The sequence below is a fragment of the Tribolium castaneum genome, chromosome 5 (genome assembly GCF_031307605.1).
Source record: "Tribolium castaneum strain GA2 chromosome 5, icTriCast1.1, whole genome shotgun sequence".
Lineage (NCBI taxonomy): Eukaryota > Metazoa > Arthropoda > Insecta > Coleoptera > Tenebrionidae > Tribolium > Tribolium castaneum.
The window spans coordinates 13,922,125-13,942,680 of NC_087398.1; the positions used below are offsets into that span (position 1 = coordinate 13,922,125).

At 30.6% G+C, this 20,556-nt stretch overlaps 4 protein-coding genes across 5 annotated transcripts; 2 read left to right on the top strand and 2 right to left on the bottom strand.

Annotated features, from left to right (window-relative positions):
• The first annotated feature begins 774 nt into the window (after positions 1–774).
• On the top strand, positions 775–2,252 carry LOC657293 (serine protease H107). Its single transcript, XM_963761.5, has 6 exons — positions 775–934; positions 985–1,148; positions 1,194–1,360; positions 1,408–1,497; positions 1,542–1,681; positions 1,730–2,252. The coding sequence occupies exons 1-6, from the start codon at positions 878–880 to the stop codon at positions 1,907–1,909; spliced, it is 798 nt and encodes a 265-aa protein (XP_968854.2). The 5' UTR covers positions 775–877; the 3' UTR covers positions 1,910–2,252.
• A 2,018-nt stretch (positions 2,253–4,270) lies between these two features.
• Positions 4,271–5,507, top strand: LOC100141705 (brachyurin). Its single transcript, XM_001809462.4, has 6 exons — positions 4,271–4,480; positions 4,526–4,692; positions 4,745–4,911; positions 4,960–5,049; positions 5,109–5,248; positions 5,310–5,507. Exons 1-6 carry the CDS (start codon positions 4,433–4,435, stop codon positions 5,469–5,471), a joined length of 774 nt encoding a protein of 257 aa, XP_001809514.1. The 5' UTR covers positions 4,271–4,432; the 3' UTR covers positions 5,472–5,507.
• A 2,746-nt stretch (positions 5,508–8,253) lies between these two features.
• Positions 8,254–15,647, bottom strand: H115 (serine protease H115). Of its 2 annotated transcripts, XM_064356522.1 has the most exons (12): positions 15,517–15,647; positions 15,150–15,470; positions 15,007–15,093; positions 14,817–14,956; positions 14,600–14,762; positions 11,302–11,380; positions 9,257–9,417; positions 9,060–9,210; positions 8,847–9,013; positions 8,714–8,800; positions 8,525–8,664; positions 8,254–8,476 (listed from the first exon to the last, which is right to left on the bottom strand). In XM_064356522.1, the coding sequence occupies exons 1-12, from the start codon at positions 15,578–15,580 to the stop codon at positions 8,306–8,308; spliced, it is 1,731 nt and encodes a 576-aa protein (XP_064212592.1). In that variant the 5' UTR covers positions 15,581–15,647; the 3' UTR covers positions 8,254–8,305. The 2 variants fall into 2 exon arrangements, with proteins under 2 accessions (XP_064212592.1, NP_001164241.1); NM_001170770.1 differs by lacking the exons at positions 11,302–11,380; positions 14,600–14,762; positions 14,817–14,956; ... (1 more) ...; positions 15,150–15,470; positions 15,517–15,647 and having other exon boundaries at positions 9,257–9,332.
• Positions 15,648–17,010: 1,363 nt separating this feature from the next.
• Positions 17,011–18,654, bottom strand: LOC107397936 (brachyurin-like). The gene is made up of 6 exons (XM_015980033.2): positions 17,992–18,654; positions 17,800–17,948; positions 17,583–17,749; positions 17,444–17,530; positions 17,252–17,391; positions 17,011–17,199 (listed from the first exon to the last, which is right to left on the bottom strand). The coding sequence occupies exons 1-6, from the start codon at positions 18,049–18,051 to the stop codon at positions 17,038–17,040; spliced, it is 765 nt and encodes a 254-aa protein (XP_015835519.1). The 5' UTR covers positions 18,052–18,654; the 3' UTR covers positions 17,011–17,037.
• Positions 18,655–20,556: the final 1,902 nt, after the last annotated feature.

Consider the following 20,556-nt stretch of genomic DNA (forward strand, 5'->3'; position numbering starts at 1 on the left):
AAGAGCTAACGTCAGATAAAGACAACGCATCCAAGGATGTTATTAGTTCGACAATTTTTTTAAAATACCTAAGTTATGAATGCATGTATTACATCACAGTACACAGAATGTTTTTTAATTCAAAATTTGACCCTTCTTGTCATTTAAAAAAAAACAAGTTATTTTCCAGAACAAATGGATATAAAAATTTTAAAAAACATCTGAGACTATTGAATTTAAAATGCTTTTTTAGCTTTCAGATAGCTAGCACGCTGGAGCGTGTGGGAAATAGCGGACTTTTTCACACTGCGATATTTTTTACTTTGCAACAATGGCCAGGGACATTTAATAGGTTGGTATCTCTACCGCGCGCTGAGATGGAAAAACGATTATTCTTTTACGATACATGACAGTTCATGTCACTTTTTTCATTGTTTGACCAGCTACCAACAAAAAAAAATTAAATTACAAAAATATTAATTTGGTACCTAACTTGTTTAGAAAGCAATTTCCAAACTCGTTAGGTAAATAACCATTAATTGTACACCAAATTTTAAATCTACATATAATAAATAATTTGAAAAATTTTATAAAATATAAAAATTTTAAAAGCTCAACAACAATAAAACAAGTATTTTACAAGGGTGCAAATTCCAAACTGAAACACCCGGTACATGATAAGTATTGGAAACAATAAATTTTTTATGTCTATAAAACATTTCAGTCATGGTGATAAACTAGTCATAAACTGAGTAACCGAAAGGTCTTTTATAAAGCCTCTTTACGTTATCAAAAACTAGATGTTAGCAAGTTTTAGATAACAAGAAATTGTCTGTTGCTATAAATAGATGCCTATAAATATTAGTACGCATTTTTCAAAGTTCAAAAACAAATCAAGATGAAACTCATTTGCACCTTGTGCCTGTTCCTTGTGTATACTTGGACATCATCAGCGGTATGACTTTACAATTAGTAACTTTACAGTCGTAATAATTAAAATTCCAGAAACAAATCACAAATAGCAGAATCATTGGAGGGATCACAGCTTTCGCTGGCCAGTTTCCTTTCGCTGTGGCCATCGAAACCACGACCAAAGACGGCAAATACTTCTGTGGTGGCACTTTGCTTAATGACCAGTGGATCATCACTGCAGCTCAGTGTGCCGATGGGTAACACTATAAAAGTAAATTTTTCAAATTTTTATTTGTACGTAGGGCCCTGCTTTTTTCTATCCAAATTGGAGCAACAAGTTTAAGCGATCCTGATGAAAATCGCCTAGTTTTGGCCACATCTGAGTACGTTCTACACCCAGAATATGACCCAGCGACACTTAAAAACGACATTGCCTTAATCGAGCTACGTATTCCCATCCAATTTTCCAGTAAGATAACTAGTTTTAATGCAACTCTTTAGTAACATTTTTATCAGATTATATTCTTCCAATTCATGGTCTCCCTGAGGCTGCGTTGGAGGCAGGTGTCCGAGTTGTTGCTCTGGGTTGGGGACAGACCAGTGATGGTAATTATTCTGTCTCTTAAAATACGTTTTAATTGGTTAATTAGAGGACGCTGGTCTTTCCGATAAACTCAAATTCGTGACGGTGACCAGTCTAACAAATGATGAATGTCGACTGGTTTACGGTAATCAAATAACTGATCAGATGGTTTGTGTTGAGGGAAATTATAACGAAGGGTCTTGCAAAGTGAGTTGTTTTTTTTTCAAACTTGCGAGATACAATTTTAATTTTTAGGGGGATACTGGAAGCCCTCTTGTGCGTGTTATTTCTTTAGGTAATGCTCTTCTGATCGGAGTTGCAAGTTTTGTAAGTGGGAATGGATGCGAAAGCACTGATCCTTCAGGATACACCAGAATTTCACCATATGTTGACTGGATAGCCAATGTGACAAATTATAATACCACCAAATTTTAGATGGTAATGAGATTCAAGCACAAAAAAACCGTTTTTGTAAAACTTTGTGATGTTTATTGTGTCAGATAAATTTTTATTTTATTTTAATGTAGAATTTTGTGACTGGACTTTTGTTAATAATAATGCTTTTGACGTCTATTAAAAATTCGATATTTTCACCAATATGCTGGTACTTACACGGAATTCCCAGCTTTTTTCCAGCATTAATTCTAAAAGTCTAAATGTAATCAAAATTGTATACAGTGTTAAGGGTTAAGAGAGACGGAAAAGCCTTAAAAAAATGTATTCGTCAAGCAATTCAAATCAAAAAAAAATAGTTTATTTCATTTTTATGCTACAAATACAGAGTGTCCGTTTTTTTTGTGCTCCACCATGAGAATTTCAGTTATTATAAAAGATACGAGGTCTGTTAAATTAGGGCAAAGTTACTCGTTTTTATGTTGAACAATTATCTGAAAAAAAATTTGATGAGTCATTTTAAGTTTTTGAATTATTGCGAAAAATCATTTTTTTAAATTTTCGTTTTTATTTTTTTATGCGAAAACTAAAAGAACTAGATATTTTTAAGTAGACACTTTTTAACAAGAAATCTAAATCTGTCATTGCTTCTTTCAAGACGTTATTGATGTCAGAGTTACAACACTCAAATTTGGTTTTTCTTATGGACGTCATATTTGACATTTGTATTTTTGAAAAGTCTTTTTGTCCCTGATTGCAATGATGTATCACATGATATGATCGAGTCGTATATGCTGATAAAAAATTTAAAAAAAGTGTTTTTGCAAAGAGTGCTTTGGAGAAAACGTCAAAAATGTTGTTTAACAAACTAAATTTTGACAATTCTATTGAATATGCGAGCAGAATTGGAATAACTTTTTCTTGTTTTGTTTTGCAAAGAATAAACTTCTAACTTTCCATGTCGTTTAGTTTTTAAATAAGTAATCTTGGCGTAAATGTAAACCTTCTATATCCAAATTCAATTAAACTTCCAAAATCTAGTATATTTAAAAACAAAATTGTTGGCGTTTTTTCCGAAGCACTCTTCGCAAAAATTTTTTCTTCTTCCTTTTGATCAGCCTGTAAGATTCGATTATATCATGTAATATATCGTTGTAATCAGAAATAAAAATACTTTTTTAAAATTTAAAAATCGAATCTGACTTCCATAAAAAAAGTTGAGTGTTGTAACTCTGACATCAAGAATGTCTTGAAAAATACGATGACGGATTTAGATTCTTTCTAAAAAAGTGGTTGAAAAACGTCCAAGTTAAAAACGTCTGGTTCTTTTGGTTTTTGCTTAAGAAAATTAAAACGAAAATTATAAGCTTTTTTTTCGATAATTCAAAAACTAAAAATGACATCAAATTTTTTTGCAGATAATTGTTCAGCGTAAAAATGCGCAACTTTGTCCTAATTTATCCAACCTCGTATCTCTCATAATAACTTAAAATAACTGTGATCGAAAAAAGATCGAAAAACAGATACCCTGTATAGGCAGTTGTGTAGAACTAAAATTCACAAAGAAAAGAGAGTCGCAATAATAGATTTTTCTAAAAATCACGTAATTTTCCTAAAACGGCATAAAAATTAATACAAATAAATAGGTTACACAATAAATGCAATTAAAAAAATATTAAATGATAATCTTAATGGAAACTATTTAAAAGCCTTTTTTGTATATCTGAGAGATTTAATTCTTTAAAACAAAATACTCTTGATATTTATGGTAACAACACTAAATTAATAAAAAATGTTAAAGACCTTATTACAACGCCATTAACAAAATTAATAAATATTGCAATTAAAACAAGTATATTTTCAGGTGTTTTAGAAGTGTTAAGGTTCTCCCATTTCATAAAAAGGGCAATATTGATGATAAACAAAACTACCGTTCAATTTCAGTTTACCAATTTTAAGTGAAACTTTTAAAAAATTGTTTATAAATGCTGTCATCTTATAACATTTGATCTGCTACCTTCATCAAAATTTTGTTTTTTAAAAGGAGGAAGAATAAATAAACAAAACTTTACTATAGTTACCTAATGGTTTCAAACAAGGAGAATTTGTAAGTATTGAAAGTATTTGACTGCGTTGACTATAAATATAAATTAACTATGTACTTTTGGACTAGTCTCAGTTTAAATTTATTAAAAAAACATCTTTACAATAGAAATCAATGCACATATTAGATGTTTCAAAACTAACGTCGCATTTTCTCTCAAAATTTGCTGTTATAAATCATTCATGCACTTCAAAAAAATAATAGCTAAAGTAATTTACACTTTCAATAATAAATCTAATCGTTAATAACTATTTTACAATTTTATCAATCTTATTTAAAAAACACATACAGTGAAGTCCCTAGATGGAGCTCGAAAAACGGACAGCCCTGTATTATATTGACGTGTGTAAAGCTTTTGAGCTGCTAACACAAATAAACATTATTATTATTAAAAGATTAGTCAACTGTAGATAAAAACCACGCTTTGACACGGATTATTGGTGCAACAGAGTTTGAACAAAATGAAATATTTGTTCATTTTATCAGTTTTGGTTCACTCTTCGCAAAGTGTAAGTACTAAAACACCACAACTACTTACCCTTTAAGTGTTTTAGGCCAGTTTAGCAAAAAATGGCCGAATTATTGGTGGCCAAACAGCGATTGTTGGTCAATTTCCGCACGCAGCTGCTATCACAGTACAAACTGAAGACAGTCGATTTTTTTGCGGAGGCACCCTTATTGACAAGGAATGGGTTCTAACAGCCGGGCAATGTGTTGATGGGTTGTATACCTTTAGATTTATTTAAATTTGGTCTAAAAATAAAATTTTGTAGCGCTGTCCTCTTTACAATTCAATTGGGGAGTAACAGCTTGCATGACGCTGACTCAAACCGTATCATTGTGGCCACGTCCGAATTTGTATTACATCCTAATTTTGATCCAATGACTTTGGAAAATGATATTGGACTTATAAAGCTTCGAATGCCAGTCGAGTTTAGCGGTAAAAATTTGGAAAAAAATGTTCAACTTTACTAGAACTTTTTTGCAGATTATTTGAACAAAGTGAACGTTTTGGGGGCTCATTATGTTGTAGAAAGTACAGTTCTTATGGCTTTGGGTTGGGGTCAAACTAGTGATAGTAAGACATACACTACGAATCCTAATATTTAATCGTATTTATGGTAATTATTTTTTTAGGTAGTTCTAGTCTTAGTGATGATCTTAGATGGGTTAATGTCGTAGCTATATCAAATGATGAGTGTCGATTAACTTATGATAATCAGATAACAAACGTTACTCTTTGCGTTGAGGGTAACTTTAATGAAGGATCTTGTTATGTACGATCAGCTCGGAATAACATAACTACATTGGTTTCTATCTAGTAAAGTTTATTTTCAGGGCGATACAGGAAGCGGCTTAATTTATGCTGTCAGTGGGTACCATATACTCCTCGGAATAGCAAGTTTTGTTAGTGGCAATGGTTGCGAAAGCACTGATCCTTCTGGATATATTAGAACGAGTGATTACCGAGACTGGATCAGGAATATTACAAATGTTTAACTATAAAATTCTCAAAAATAAACACATTTTACAACACTTGACGAGTTTCTTATTTCGTCCTACTCTCAAATACTGTCCCAGCAATTTGAAAGTGTCTATTATTGATCTCTAAATGTTAGAAAATGTATCTTTTTATACGAAAGCCGCCTCATTAAAAATTATTTTGAAATATACAAGGTGTTTCGAAAAGCAGTCAATACAAACTTATGTATTTTTAGATGGAACATCCTATATTTTTTAACATTTTTGAATGTAGCTTTTAACACTTATATTTTGCTTTTGCTTGGTTTTTGAAATAAATTGATTTATTTGACAAGAGCACAGTGTTTGTAAAAATGTATTACATAAAAACTGAGAATCCTAAACAAGTAGGACTTTCACCACTTTATAGAAAAATGTTCGAACAATAAGGATATAATTTATAATGAGCTCACTGCAATCAGCAAGATAAAAAAGTGGAGGGGTTTATTGCAAATTGAATAACTTTAAAATTGCAAATAAAACACCCATCCAAAAGTCTTTGAAACTGTTTCTCTAAAAACAATAACAATTAAGTGTTCCTTTTGAATACTTAAACGATATTTTAACTTTTTTTTAGCTGTTGTTTCCGTAGTCTAAAAATAAATTTTAATAACTTTAAAGTAACCCTAAGCTATTATTTTTTATTTTTTAGTGAAATATTTAAATATTTAATATTTATGTCAAATCTTTAAATCTCCATATAAACTCGTCAATAAATAATCCGTAGTGGAGTTACTATGGTTATGAAATAGTTTACTATCGTAATAACATAATTATACTTATAAAGTTTAACAAAAAGAACCAGAGATGTTTGGGCTAAAGCCCAAACTTACCTCTATACCAAGCTGCATGGTTCAAAAGTTAGAGGACGCCAAAGTTTAAAAATTATTTTGGATTTTCTTTATTAACTTTTATTTTCCACTTGTATAATATTGATTCTTATCGTTTAGGATACGTGTTATATAAACCTGTTTGTTTTGCCTTAGGGCATAAAAAGCGAGCTAATACTAACAAAAATAAATCAAATATTTTTCACATTTCAAGTGGAAAATAAAATGTTATACGCACCACGGGCATAACTCGATTTTATAAATCTCAGGCAACTTAAAATCTCGGGCCGGAGCCCCTCGACTTTTTAACCGTTGCCTTTGAATATAATCATCTTCATTATGCCCTTGGTACATAAGATACTATTAAATAGAATAATCGATTGATATTTATTGAAAGTTGGTACAAGTAATTTGCCATTAAAACCACATGTTTTGATATCATGCTTTGGTTTTTTTTCTTGTAAAGTTTTGATCAATCATCAATTTAACACATTTTAAGACATATTTTTGTCATATGCTATCCGAATAGTGTTTAATTCATGACTCATTTTTTTAAACAATTTTTGTAACTTATAAAATTTTTGTATATACTTTCTTTATGTACGTGTATATTAGACAGCAATAATGTAACAGATTATTTATTTGAACCAAAGAAGGCATTTTTTCAGAAAATTGAAATTATTAAGTAATTAATTTAAGTAATAAAATGCATTTTTAAAATCAATATAATAATTATTGACGAACGTCCGATATGTTGGTACTTCTATTTATAGTTAGTTATTTATTGTACACATAAATGTTTTATCCACGCAAGAATATTTAATATTTATAAGTAGATAAAATCCGACATAAACATGAATGCAATATAACGTTTTATCCACAATCGCCACATTAACAAAATGAGATTAAATCGAAGTTAAATTAAAAATATTTGTATTCGTAAAATCAAACTTGACAGGCTTTGTCTGGTAGGAATAATTACTAGTTACTACGGCACTAGTGGAATAACTTTACTTTATTTCACTAGTGGATAATAGGTTACTTTATACGCTTCATAAGTCTAGATAAAACTCCAATCATACTTATGAAGAAAATTATTTTTTTATTTCAAAACAAAGGCCAATACAAAAATTTTATGAGATACAGACATTGTTCAGAAATTAAGGGTCTTTTGAATAAAAATAGAATTACACAATTCAGATAACCCTCTTTCTTTAGACTGGGAAATCTTTGGTTCTTTGTTCTCCCCATTTTTTTACACCCTGTATAAACAATAAGCATTGTTGCTAAAATATCTTTTGAAGTTTAATGTTTTTTTAGTTATATTGATTTAAACATTTAAAACTTTATGTTTTTAGACAGACAATTATTTACTAAAAAAAACAAAAAAATTCATTCAAATTGCATTTTACTTTTACAAGTTATTTAACTTTTAATAAACTTCTAAATTTTACGTATCTAGTTGCTAGCAATGCCCTAACCAATTGTAAAATTTAAGTTTGAGCTTTGCCCTTTAAAGTACTTTTCTAAAATTCTTAGTTTTTATGTAATAATTATTTTTAAATAAGGTGTTTTTACCAAAAAAAATAATTTATTTTAAAAATAAACAGAATCCACGAATACAAGTGTAGATTAAAATCATCAGTACGTCCAAAAATACAATAATATTTAGGGTGTTCCATTGATAACACATATGTTTGTATAGGTTTGCTGTTCATTTCTGAAACACTATATGTTTGAAAATAATTTTAGGCGATCCAAGGGGTTAGTATCTAAGAGTTTTGTAAAGAAACAGTTTAATTTTAACATTTATATATCAATAATGTACATTATCAAATCGTTGGGTCACGTTTCTATTTTTTTATAGTGTGTTTTCAAACCAACAATTATATTTCTCAATACATTCGATTTAGTAAATGAACTTTACTAAATAAGTGCGACTTATTTATTTTTGCGTAATTTTTATTACAAAAAGAACAACCATTAGTCTAAACCTCCTGTGATATTGTAAATCCAGTTGAGATAAGGAAACACTCTCATATAACCCGAAGGATCCAAACTTTCACAACCACGACTGCTGAGAAAACTAGACACCCCAATTGCAATGGGATGCCGATCGTCTAAATAATAGATTAGGGGACTCCCACTGTCACCCTAAAAAAAGTTTCCGGAAAACTGTTGCACTTGAAAAATTTTTATTACCACACAGGGACCCTCATTAAAGATTCCATTAACACAAACAACGTTATCCGTTACGTGTGGTCCAAAGTATATTTTACAATGTTCGTTAGATATGGTAACTAAATCCACATAGTTTAAGTGGTCAACTGGACCAGGTTCAACTGTAACCGAACCATGAACATTTAGAGAAATTTCTTTTTTGTAACTTACGGTCACTGACTTGACCCCATCCAATTGCAACAACATTAACATCTGAACCGTACGCCTTCACTGGCAAATGTATTTTCGCAATGTAATCTAAAAAACCAATCAAACCCACTTATAATTAAAATTAAGTACTGACCATTGAACTCAATATTTTGACGAAGCTCTAGCAAAGCAATGTTGTTATCTAGAGTGGTTCGGTTGAACTCTGGATGCAGAAAATAATTAGAGGTGCTGACATTCAACCTGTTGGGATCATCGTCAGAAAGTGAATTTGATCCTAAGGTAATAACGAATTCCGTGCCACTGAAACAAAACCTAACGATTTGGTTCAAATGATAATTAATTGTACTTTTCCACACAATGGCCTGCTGTTAAAATCCAGCGGTTGCTTAAAAGGGCCCCAGCACAAAACACCGCACTGTCAAAAGTTTTGGCAAATATCGCAGCTGAGAAAGGGAACTGACCGGCTCGTGCTTGCCTACCCCCAATTATACGAGTATCTAAACGAAAAATTAAATTTGGAAGGAAAAATGGTCACTTACTTACTTGCAATATTTTTTGTTAGAGATGAGGGTTTTAGGCAAACTGAGAGACATAAGATTACTGACCAAAAGACTTTCATTTTGTTATTATGTTTGAATTGACTCGCTAACTTAGTTATGTAGTATTTCAAACGTAGGTATCTATGTAGAAATGGTTTATCTTTTCTTATTCATAATGTAGATAGGAATGAATGATTAGTGTTTTACTCAAGCATGCATTGATTTCAAGAGGGATTAGGAATGGAAACAAAAGATTTGATTAGTCAGAAGGCTTCCTGTGTTTATGTTTCTGTTATGTTCGGCTAGAAAATAGAAATAGTTTCGAGAATAGATTAGATAATTTTAGGAGAAATACGTCAGATGGATTAGGTTGCGCAAGGTTTAACTTGATTATTATCTTAAATTGTTACACAAGAAGAATAGTACCTAGGATAAATAAAAAGCATGTATAATTTTTATTTTTTTACTAAAATGTTTTTATTGCATATTTGGCATTACAGTTCTAGTTGAAATTATTCATATTCTACATTACTTATATTTACACTTTTTTGTTCTATTTTTTTCTTACATCCGTCACATCTTTTATCCATTCTTTTCCTTTGCCTGTTTTGTTTAGAACTTTTCTCTATCAAAGTTGCACACTCCTAGCTCCACACAGTCTGACAAACAATATTCTAACGTCTCCCTTTCTTCTCCACATAATTTGTACAGTTTTTCCCAATGTTGCCTCAAAAATTCGTTCTCTTTTTTCTCGTTTCCACATCTATAGTGAGTGACAAAACCAAATATCCACAACACTGTGTTCTATTTCACATATTTATATTTTAAAGTTTTGTCTAATGTCTACTTTTAAGTAACAGCAACTATTATTTTAATAATGCCTACACAAACATTTTATTTTCCATCAAACGTTGTCACCGTGATGAAATAGAACACAGTTGTTTTTTGGTTTTGTCACCGACTTCAAATCTGGCTATGATTTTCTTATGTTTATTTTTCATCTTACCTAAGTATTTAGAGAGTTTATCGTTAATAACTTAAGCAGGGCATATATTTTGCGTTATATCTCGATTCTCTTATGCATGTTATTCTTTCCTGCCTATCTATGTCCGTCTCTCATTTTCAGTTTATTTTTCATTATTCTTTTTTTTTTCTCATTCTTTGAATTTTTATACACGCATACCCTTTATTTTCATAATAGTCTTCTTGTTCTTTCCATCTAATATTTTTATTTGTTTTTTTGAATTCTGCCCAACACTGAATTCTGCATTCACGCCGAATTCTTAATTTCTTTTCAAATCCCACAGCTCTCATTCCTTAATTTTTCTCTCTTATTTTCTTCTCTTATTATGTGTCTTGGCGTTTGTTTATTTAGCCCATTACTCATTTTATATACTTATCTTCTATTCCCATATTTATATTTTTATATCTATTCCCACATTTCTGCTCCATACATTACAATGCTTTTCGCCAAGTTATCAAACATCATCATTCTTCTCTTGAAATATTCGCTAAATTTACGTTATCCCAAGCTCCACACACTTCTTAAAACCATATTTGCTTTTTGTTGCTTCTTTTATATGAGCTGTTCTTCTTCGAGCTGTTCTATATTTTTTCTTCTCATTGCCACTCATCTACTTTTTCCGTTCTAATTTTTTTGGAAATACTATTATTTTTATTTTATCTATATTAACTTCCATTCTTTTATTTATTTTTCCATTTTTTTATCATTTCCTTCATATCGTTTTTGCTCTTTGTTACAATCATTATCATCAGGTAGGTCGTCTGCAGACGCCATGGACCACACTTTTTTTCTGCCTATAACTATTCCACCAACTTGTACCTTTCTTATTATAACCTGATCTGTGTCCTCCAAGGAACCTTGTCTGACTTTTTTGATTGTCCAAAAACATTTACTCGTTTCTTTATCTATTTTCACTTGATTAATGGTTTTCTTATTAAATTTTTCTATTCTTCTCACCAACCACTTGGACATCACTTTCTCTCTTAAAATTTTAACTATTTTCAAAGTCCATGAAGCAAACATACATTCGTCCTCTATCTTTACTTATTTCTTTCTTAAACTCTGCCTGTCCTCTTTCATGGATTTTCGCTTTTAGTCTTTCATCTAATACCATAGCCTAGATGCTCCTGAAAACAAAATGACCGAAAAAAATTTATTGGTTATACAGTATTCATTTATATTTTTTTTAATTTATATTTCTTGCACGTTTCAATTTAATTTAAATATTTTGGCTGTGTGACCAAAAAAAGTTAGTGTCTGTGCCATCTCAACTTTAAGTAACACGTATTAATATTGCAGACGACAGCCTAATGAAGATTTAATAAAAAATCAAAACGTCGCGAAAAATATAAATTTTAATTACTCCCTGCCCTAAATAACCAATAAATGTTTTCCGGTCGTACTGAGTAAAGTTATACGCCGGTAATTTTTCGGCTGATATTTGTCTTTTTTGTAAATTGGAATAATTAGTGTTTAATCTTTGGGCAATCCCTCTTTCTTCCAATCTCTATTGAGGACTTCATACAACCTTTTTTGTAGGTTTTCTGTGGCGTACATTCATGCTTTGTTTGGAATTTCGTTTTCTCCTGTAGCTTTCTTTGTTTTTTTCTTTATTTATTTGTATTTCTGCTTCTTCTTTTGTAAGTTCGTTTATTTCCTTTTGTGCCAATCTAACGAGCCTGGTGCGTGGAAGTAAGTGGAGCAAAAAAAATAATTGAAAATTTGATTAAATTGGTAGCGTAGGTTTAATTTCTGGTAGAATTGGCACCTTATGGAGTTCAGAAGATCTTGGAAGTTGAAACTAAGAAAAGGTCGCTTACCTTTCCTTTGGGGATTATTTCACATCCGAGCAAAACCAGCCGTTTATTTTGAAATTTACAAAATTAATGAAAAAGAAAGATTAAAGTTAAAAGTCGATACAAAAAGAAATTAGTAAAATTCTAGAATCTAATCACACGAACGCAGTGGTCACAAGGACTATTAGATTTCGGAATCAAACAAAAACTAACTAAATTTCGGAATTTTAAAACGAGGAAAACTTGTCTTTGAGTAGGACCTAGTTCCTTGACCAATAACTTAGAAGCATCTCTTAGCGGTAATTTCCGGTCTGAACGTTGATGCCAAATTTTTCCCTCTGACCGTAACTAACGCGAGGACCCAGAGGCTAGGTCTTTTGTAGTACTTATGTATTAGATCATATCAGCATTTATCGAGATTTACAATTTCTACGAATAACATAAACAGTACCACCGCCCAATCTTGAGTATGTTCCATCGCTTAATTAACATAGCCAGCATCTCGCGACTATGGTCTATGGTATCTCTAGCATGTGGTATCTCTCCACAGGGTTAGTTACAAAAGCTTTTGAAACATGGTTGTCGGGGGTGGTCGAACATTAAAGTTTTCTAAAGAAGACAGCACTAATTTTATCAGTTTATGATTTCCCGTACAGCATGAACTTAAATGATGAAAAATGGTTGGTAAAGTGGCGGTCTTCCGAGAACACAATATTGTGGACACTTTCGAATTTGATCTGTGGTAACAAATATCCGACAAACTGAAACTGAAGGAACCGAAGTTATTTCGTCTTTTAACATATAACACATTTGTTACAATCTGATAGCCCCGCACTTTTGGCTTTGGTACAATTGTTTTGACTTTCCTCTAGTACTACCATAATGTGATCTTAACATATTCATATTTTCGTTTATTTTTGTCTTTACATTTACTTTCTTAATTTATAAATTTCCACACTTTTAACTCTGTTCGAAATTGCTTTAATTTGTTCAATGGAAATAAAAGATTTAATTAGTCAGAAAGCTTCCTGTATTTATGTTTTACACCACCAAAACAAGCTATCCAAATCAGCCTGCAATGCTTGAGCAGCCTGACATTGATTGGATAATTGAAAAAAAATTTAAATCATCAGCAAAATATAAAAAGTAAGAAGACGTAAACTATTTACATAGATCATTGATAACAAGAAGAAACAATATGGGACCATCATAGAAACTCTGAGGCACACCAGAGGTAGGTAACTTCACTTTTTTTAGAGATAAAATTACCAATCTTTACTTGTTGGTGTCTGTCAGTTAAAAAAGATTGTAGGTAGTAAACAGTAGACTTTTTGAAACCAAGCTGAAAGAGTATATGGGTTAATATATTTATATTAACACGAAAAATCTGTGTAAATTGAGTCAGCTTGTATTTTCTTATCAAAATATTTATTAAGATATGTACAATACTCTAAGAGATTAGAGATTGGCGATTTGCTCTTGAGAAGCCATGCTGTTGAGAGAAAATGAGCCGTCTAAATGCAAAACTCACTCTTTGACTATTAGTCATTTTTGAGATATTTGCGAAAAACTATTTCGTAAAGTTGTAACTACATCTTAGGGTAGATTTTGCTTTCAGTGGCTGTATTGTTAGTGTAAAAATGAAATTGCAATTGTTTGCCAACAATACTATAAAAAATTTTGGGTGTTAAAAACCACCCTGTAATTTTCAATTTTACAGCGATCGCCACTTTTAAAGGTAGGTATAACAAAACTGTTTTTCCAAATACTAAGAAACTTTTTTCACTAAGCAATGATTGAAATAACATGTACAATGGAATAGCCAAAGTAAACACACATGATTTCAGTAAAATACTTGGAATTCTATCCGGTACACTTTTGTAGGAGTCTTTCAATTCGAGAATGGTGTCAAAAACTTCATCTACTGAGACATCTAAGTCTTGATTATTTATAGTATTGTTGGTAATTAAAGAAGTTGAACAGTTACTAGTACTAATTTCATTAGCCGTATACACAGAAGAGAAAAAGTCAACACACAAATTACAAATACCCATTAAGGAACACATCTGCCGGAGTACCATCAGTATTTTTACGATCCCGTACAAAATGCCAAAAGAATTTAAAATTTTCAAACATACGGTTATTCACATTTTCAACATATGCAGAATAAAGTTATTTATTTAAAAATTTACAATGAAATTTTAATGATTTAAAATAATTGTAATAATTTATGTTACCAGATTTTTTGAAAATTGAGATGGGCTAGTTTTTTTTGCCGGAAAAAATTCTTTAGCTCTTGGTTAAACGATCGAGGAAATCTGGATTTGCGACTAATTAATTTTTTAGGGAAAAAGTTATAAAGGAGTGTCGAGAAAAAATTAAATAATTTTTGGAGAAATACGACAGGTGGATTAAGTTGCGCAAGGTTTAACTTGGATTATTATCTTAATAAATAGTCACACAAGAATAAGAGTTGAATAAAGAAAAAAATATGATTTTTAATGTAATTTCCAAAAATTTATTTCTTAGATTTGTGTTACATTTCTTATCCATTCAACATAGGGAAAAGTCCTTGTAAAACCAGACGGATCGGTTGATTCACACCCATTTCCACTGAAAAAGCTAGACACACCGACATGTGTGGCAGATTGTCCGTAAACATATTGAATCAAAGGACCACCACTATCACCCTACAACCGAAAAAAATTAAACTTTAAAAAAATACAAAAAATCAAAGTTCTGACATGGCAAGTTCCTTGGTTGTAATTTCCTTCAGCACAGACCATTTCTTCGATAATTTGAGTCCCGTAAGTGTTTCGACATTCCTGGTTACTTAAAACCGTGATGCTAACTCTGTGAAGATCAGAAACATTGCCGGCATCCTCTAGAATTTGATACAATTATAAACAAAAAAAGTTTGAGATTAAGTTTTACCATCACTGGTTTGTCCCCACCCAAGCGCTACAACTACCGAATAATCGACCAGTTCTGCAGTTGGTAAAAGGATTGGTTGAATGTAATCTGAAAAAAAATTGTAACTTTACTACGACCAGTAATAATACTAATAATTCACTCACCGCTATATTCTATAGGCAGACGCAACTTAATAAGAGCAATATCATGCTGAAGAGTGAACGCATCATACTTTGGATACAGATAGTACTCTTCAGTAGCTACTTTAACTCTGTTGGGGTCATTACTATCTTGCAAATTGTTAGAACCAAGAACTATAGTAAACTGAAGGGCACCATCAACACATTGAGCACCGGTCAAAATCCACTCGCGGCTAAGCAGAGCTCCAGCACAAAAATACTGGCCTGAACTGGTATGAATGTAAATTGCTGCAGTGAATGGGAATTCTCCAGCTTTAGCATCACTGCCACCAATAATGCGTCCAGCTATTAACAACAATTAGTGACGGGCAAAATTTTGAATTCTTACCACCTATGTTACTATAAACTGGTGATGAAAAAAGTGTGAATAGGGAAAAAAGTGCAACAAACTTCATTTTGAAGTTTTAAAGTAATGATTTTATTCAAACGTTTCTTCTTATACTAATTTGTTATCGTACGTTTTATGATTTAAGCACATCATATAATTTTCAAAAAAAAAAAAAAAATGTTTTAAGACACTTAGATAAGCTAGAACAGACGCTTTTGGTCATTAGGTTAAAATCGTGCATAATTTTGGTGAATCTGCTACGATTATTGATTTTCACCAAGGTCTGGAATTGTGTAAACCGATATTTACAAAAAGTTAGTTTGTATAATTTATTTCAGAGTTTTGCATAAGAAAGTAGCAGATAGATTGCAATCAATAAATTTTATAGACGTTTTGTTATGGGATTAGTTTAATCCATTGTAAGTTTAAGATTATGTTAAGTATTATATTGCATTTTATTGATTTTTATCGGACGATTTTTGCGTTTTTTTTACTAGCATTCATCAAAAACTTCAGATTAATATTTTATCTCTTATCAAGGTTACATTTTTTTTGACTTAGTTTTTTATGTTGGGACAATCTAACGTATTTTTGAAGATAAATCTTTTCGCTACACTATTTTTCTTTTAATACAAAAACCTTGAAGTCTCGAATAATTCCTTATACGGGGTGTCTCAAAATTGGTGAATTTCAAGTTCAGAGCATTGTAGAGAATCACTTCAGTAGTTCAAATATAACAAAAATTAAGAGCCAGGCTTTCCCACAAAGAAAACTGGTTTGAAAATCACTTTTTGAACTGCGTCTTTTTCAAATGCAAGCAGAAAGTTTCGGTGTTTATTGCAATTTATGGTGTATGATTGTGAAGAATTATAATGTAAAACATTTCTTTAAATAGCTTCATTCTGAAGTAATTTTTGTATGATTTAAAAAAAAATTTAAAAAAAAACAATTTTTTTACTCCAAAATAAAGCTACTTTTCCTTGAAATTGTTTTACACTATAATTTTTCACAATCATCTACGCCATAAATAACAATAAACACTAAAATTTTTCGCTTGCATTTGAAGAAAATACAATTCAAAGTGCATCTGAAGTGCGTCTTCAAACCAATGTATTTTTGTAAGGAAGCAGCAAATCTTTAGTTTGTTTCTACATTTGGACTGGTGAAGTAATTCTCTACAACGCTTCGAACTCGGAATTTGCCAATTTTCAGGCACGCTGTATTTCTTGTCTAGACAGTAAGCTATATTCTGACGAAAGACTGTGAAGTGATTTTTTGGTCCAAAAACCATCTAAAAAACATTATTTTTGATTTGCAAAATGAGTCTATTAAAAGTAGTTTAGGTACTCGTAATTTTTTCGTAACTGTTATTCGAGTAATAGACAGAATAATATTTTGATTCAGGGCTCAGCTTTGGGATTTAGGAAGTATCTGGGTTTAATTTTTTTATTATTTTTCATAAAAGGACAACCTTTCCGGAAATAAAACTTCAATGTGTAATGTTTATTTTGTAATACAAAAAAACTACAATTGAGTTACATTTCTTATCCAGTCTACGTAAGCAATTGTCCTAGTAAAACCTGAAGGATCAGTGGTTTCACATCCGTTGTGACTTCTGAAACTTGCAATTCCAACATGAACTGCTGTTCCACCAATTGTTTGAATTAAAGCTCCACCCATATCACCCTTTGAAAATTTCGAATTTTAAATACATACACATTTAACAATTTTTACTTACATTACAAATACCCTCATTGAAGTTTCCAGCAGCACAGAGCATATCATGCGTAATTTGTGGACCGTAAGTTAACTGACACTCATCATGAGATATTGTAGTAAGTGTGACGGAAACAAGATTGTTCGAAAGCCCGGTACTAACTGAAAAATTGTGTTTTCACTACTTGTTTAAAAAATTTAATGTTATGTATACAATCATCGACTTGTCCCCATCCAACCGCAGTGACGGAAACATAATCAGGGGTGAAACTACTTGGTAGTGTGATAACACTGATATATTCTAAAAAATTAACACAAAACTTACTCTAACTCACAAGAATCAAACTACTCACGATTGAACTCAATCGGAAGTCGCAATTTAATCAAACCAAGATCATTTTCCAAAGTCTCGGAATTATACCTGGGATGAAGGGTGTAAGTAGCGGTGGCTAAAGTAACACGATTAAGATCTGTACCTTCCAGAATATTTGAGCCAAGTTGAACTCGAAACGAAGTGGCTCTAAAATTATAATTTAGTGAAATTATGTTAAACCATCTAAACCTTCAAACCCATCTACGCATTGTCCAGCCGTGAGAACCCACTGATTACTAAGCAAAACACCTCCACAGAAGTAAGTACCTCCAGACCTTGTTACATAAATTGCCGCCACAAAGGGAAACTGACCACCTCTGGCCTGGTTTCCTCCAACAATTCGAGACTTTACACTATTATTAGAAAATTGTGTTTCAAACAGTACTTACCCCTTTAGGCAAACTCAAAACGTGTGGTACACACAGCAAAAAGAATGCGAGGAATTTCATGATGAAATGATCTTTGATGTTGTGAATTGTAATTTATCCTTACCGTAATCTAGGATATGCTTAACTGGATTATTTATCTTCTATTGTCAAAACGATTTAATATTAAGTAGTGGTTTGGCGGCTTAACATTCTTTTATTGTGAATACAGAAATTCAATAATATGGTTGTCTAGATATTTGTTAAAAAAAAAGATACTTATGTATCTGCGTACTTTATACTCGCCTCTGGCTATAACGAACTAAATTTGACTTAAAATGTGGAGCAACGTTTCGTTTATAATGAACTTTTCACCGAATTTTGAGAAATATGTTGGGGTTGATAATGACAAACCAGCAATAGAAGTGTTAACTGATGAACAGATTATTTTAAGCCATAAAAACGTGTGTTTTTAAAGATAATTACTTAATTAGGTGCAGTGTGAATTTGATAGTTGCGCCAGTATTTTATCATAGTAGAGCTCAAAAGAAGCCAACTTTTTTTCCAAACTTTTACTAAATTTATCTTGTAGGTGTGGTTTCTTACGCACATTATATAATTGTTTTTGATGACAGAAATCAAATTTCACTCACAAGAGAGTTTTACTCACTTGTGAGTAGAACTGACAGCTTCATCTCTCTTGTGAGTGATAATTGATTTCTGTAACCGAAAACAATGGTATAATGTACAAAGGTATAAAATAAAATAAGATAATATAAGATAAAATTTCATATATCACACCTCATCGAAATGCCATTATAAAGCTCGTGAGATGAGAAGTGTCCTACTCACATAATAATGAAGCATTTCTATCACTTATAAATAATATTATATATTATATATTATATATTATATATTATATATTATATATTATATATTATATATTATATATTATATATTATATATTATATATTATATATTATATATTATATATTATATATTATATATTATATATTATATATTATATATTATATATTATACAGGATGCTCAAAAACTGGCGCACCAACTCAGTGGTACGTTGTTGAGAAGCATGTGTAGATCACGGGAAAAATCTTAAAAAAAATCCTAAGGTTATATTTTAAAAAATCTGAAGCTACAGACTTATTTTGTTAACTTCTTCAGTTTTCATTATTTTTTAATGTTTTAATGTTTCACACTAAGTAATCGTTCTCTAACACAACGATGAATAACTATTTTTAAATTTCCCATCAGACTTTAAAAGTTTTTTTAATTAAAAAAAAATAAAATTCATCAAAAAAATTACAGTTTGTAGATGTGCCAACACTGGGAATAATTTCCTAGGAAACCGTTTGAAAAATAATTTATTTTTATTGTTGATCAAATGCTATTGCGATTACGACTGTTAGACAACGTTGCCACATATCATTTTTTTAAAATTCGTTATTTATCAATAACTTTAGTGCAAAGAATTTTTTTACTATTTTTACCATTATATGTAAGCAATTCTTTACCACACTCCATTGAGTTGGTGCGCCGATTTTTGAGCACCCGGTATATTATATATTATATATTATATATTATATATTATATATTATATATTATATATTATATATTATATATTATATATTATATATTATATATTATATATTATATATTATATATTATATATTATATATTATATATTATATATTATATATTATATATTATATATTATATGCTCAAAAACAGGCGCACCAACTCAGTGGTACGTTGTTGAGAAGCATGTATAGATTACGGGAAAAATCTTGAAAAAATTTCTAGAGCCATATTTAAAAAAATCTGGAGCTGCAAATTTATTTGGTTAACTTCTTCAATTTTCATTATTTTTTAAGATTTCTATGTTTTGCACTAAGTAATCGTTCTCCAACTAAACGATGAATCATTATTTTTAAATTTACTAACAGACTTTAGCAGTTTTTTTTAATTTAAAAAAATTAAAATTTATTAAAAAAATTACGATTTGTAGATGTGCCAACATTGGGAAATATTTACTAGGAAACGTTTCAAAAATAATTTATTTTTATTGTTGATCAAGTTCTATTGCGATCACGACTGTTAGACAACGTTGCCACATATGTTTTTTTTAATTCGTAATTTATTAATAACTTTAATACAAACATTTTTTTACTATTATTACCTTTATATGTAGGCAATTCACCACCACACTCCATTGAGTTGGTGCGCCTTTTTTGAACACCCGGTGTGTTATATATTATATATTATATATTATATATTATATATTATATATTATATATTATATATTGTATATTATTACTATTACTAATCTTAGAAATATAGAGAGTGCAACCTCTACTTCACCGTCTAAAAATTCTTAAAAAAAGCAATATCACCTAAATTTGAGTCTTTTGAAAACTTTTTTTTTTTAAGTTTTCATGACTAATAGATGGTGACGTTTTAAGAAATTAAATTCAGTTGTGTCTTCGCCAAAATAAATCGGTGCAAAATTTTTACATTCTATTGACGTCTCCCATAAAAAAAATCTCAGCAACTTCTGTTGCAGTTTTTGC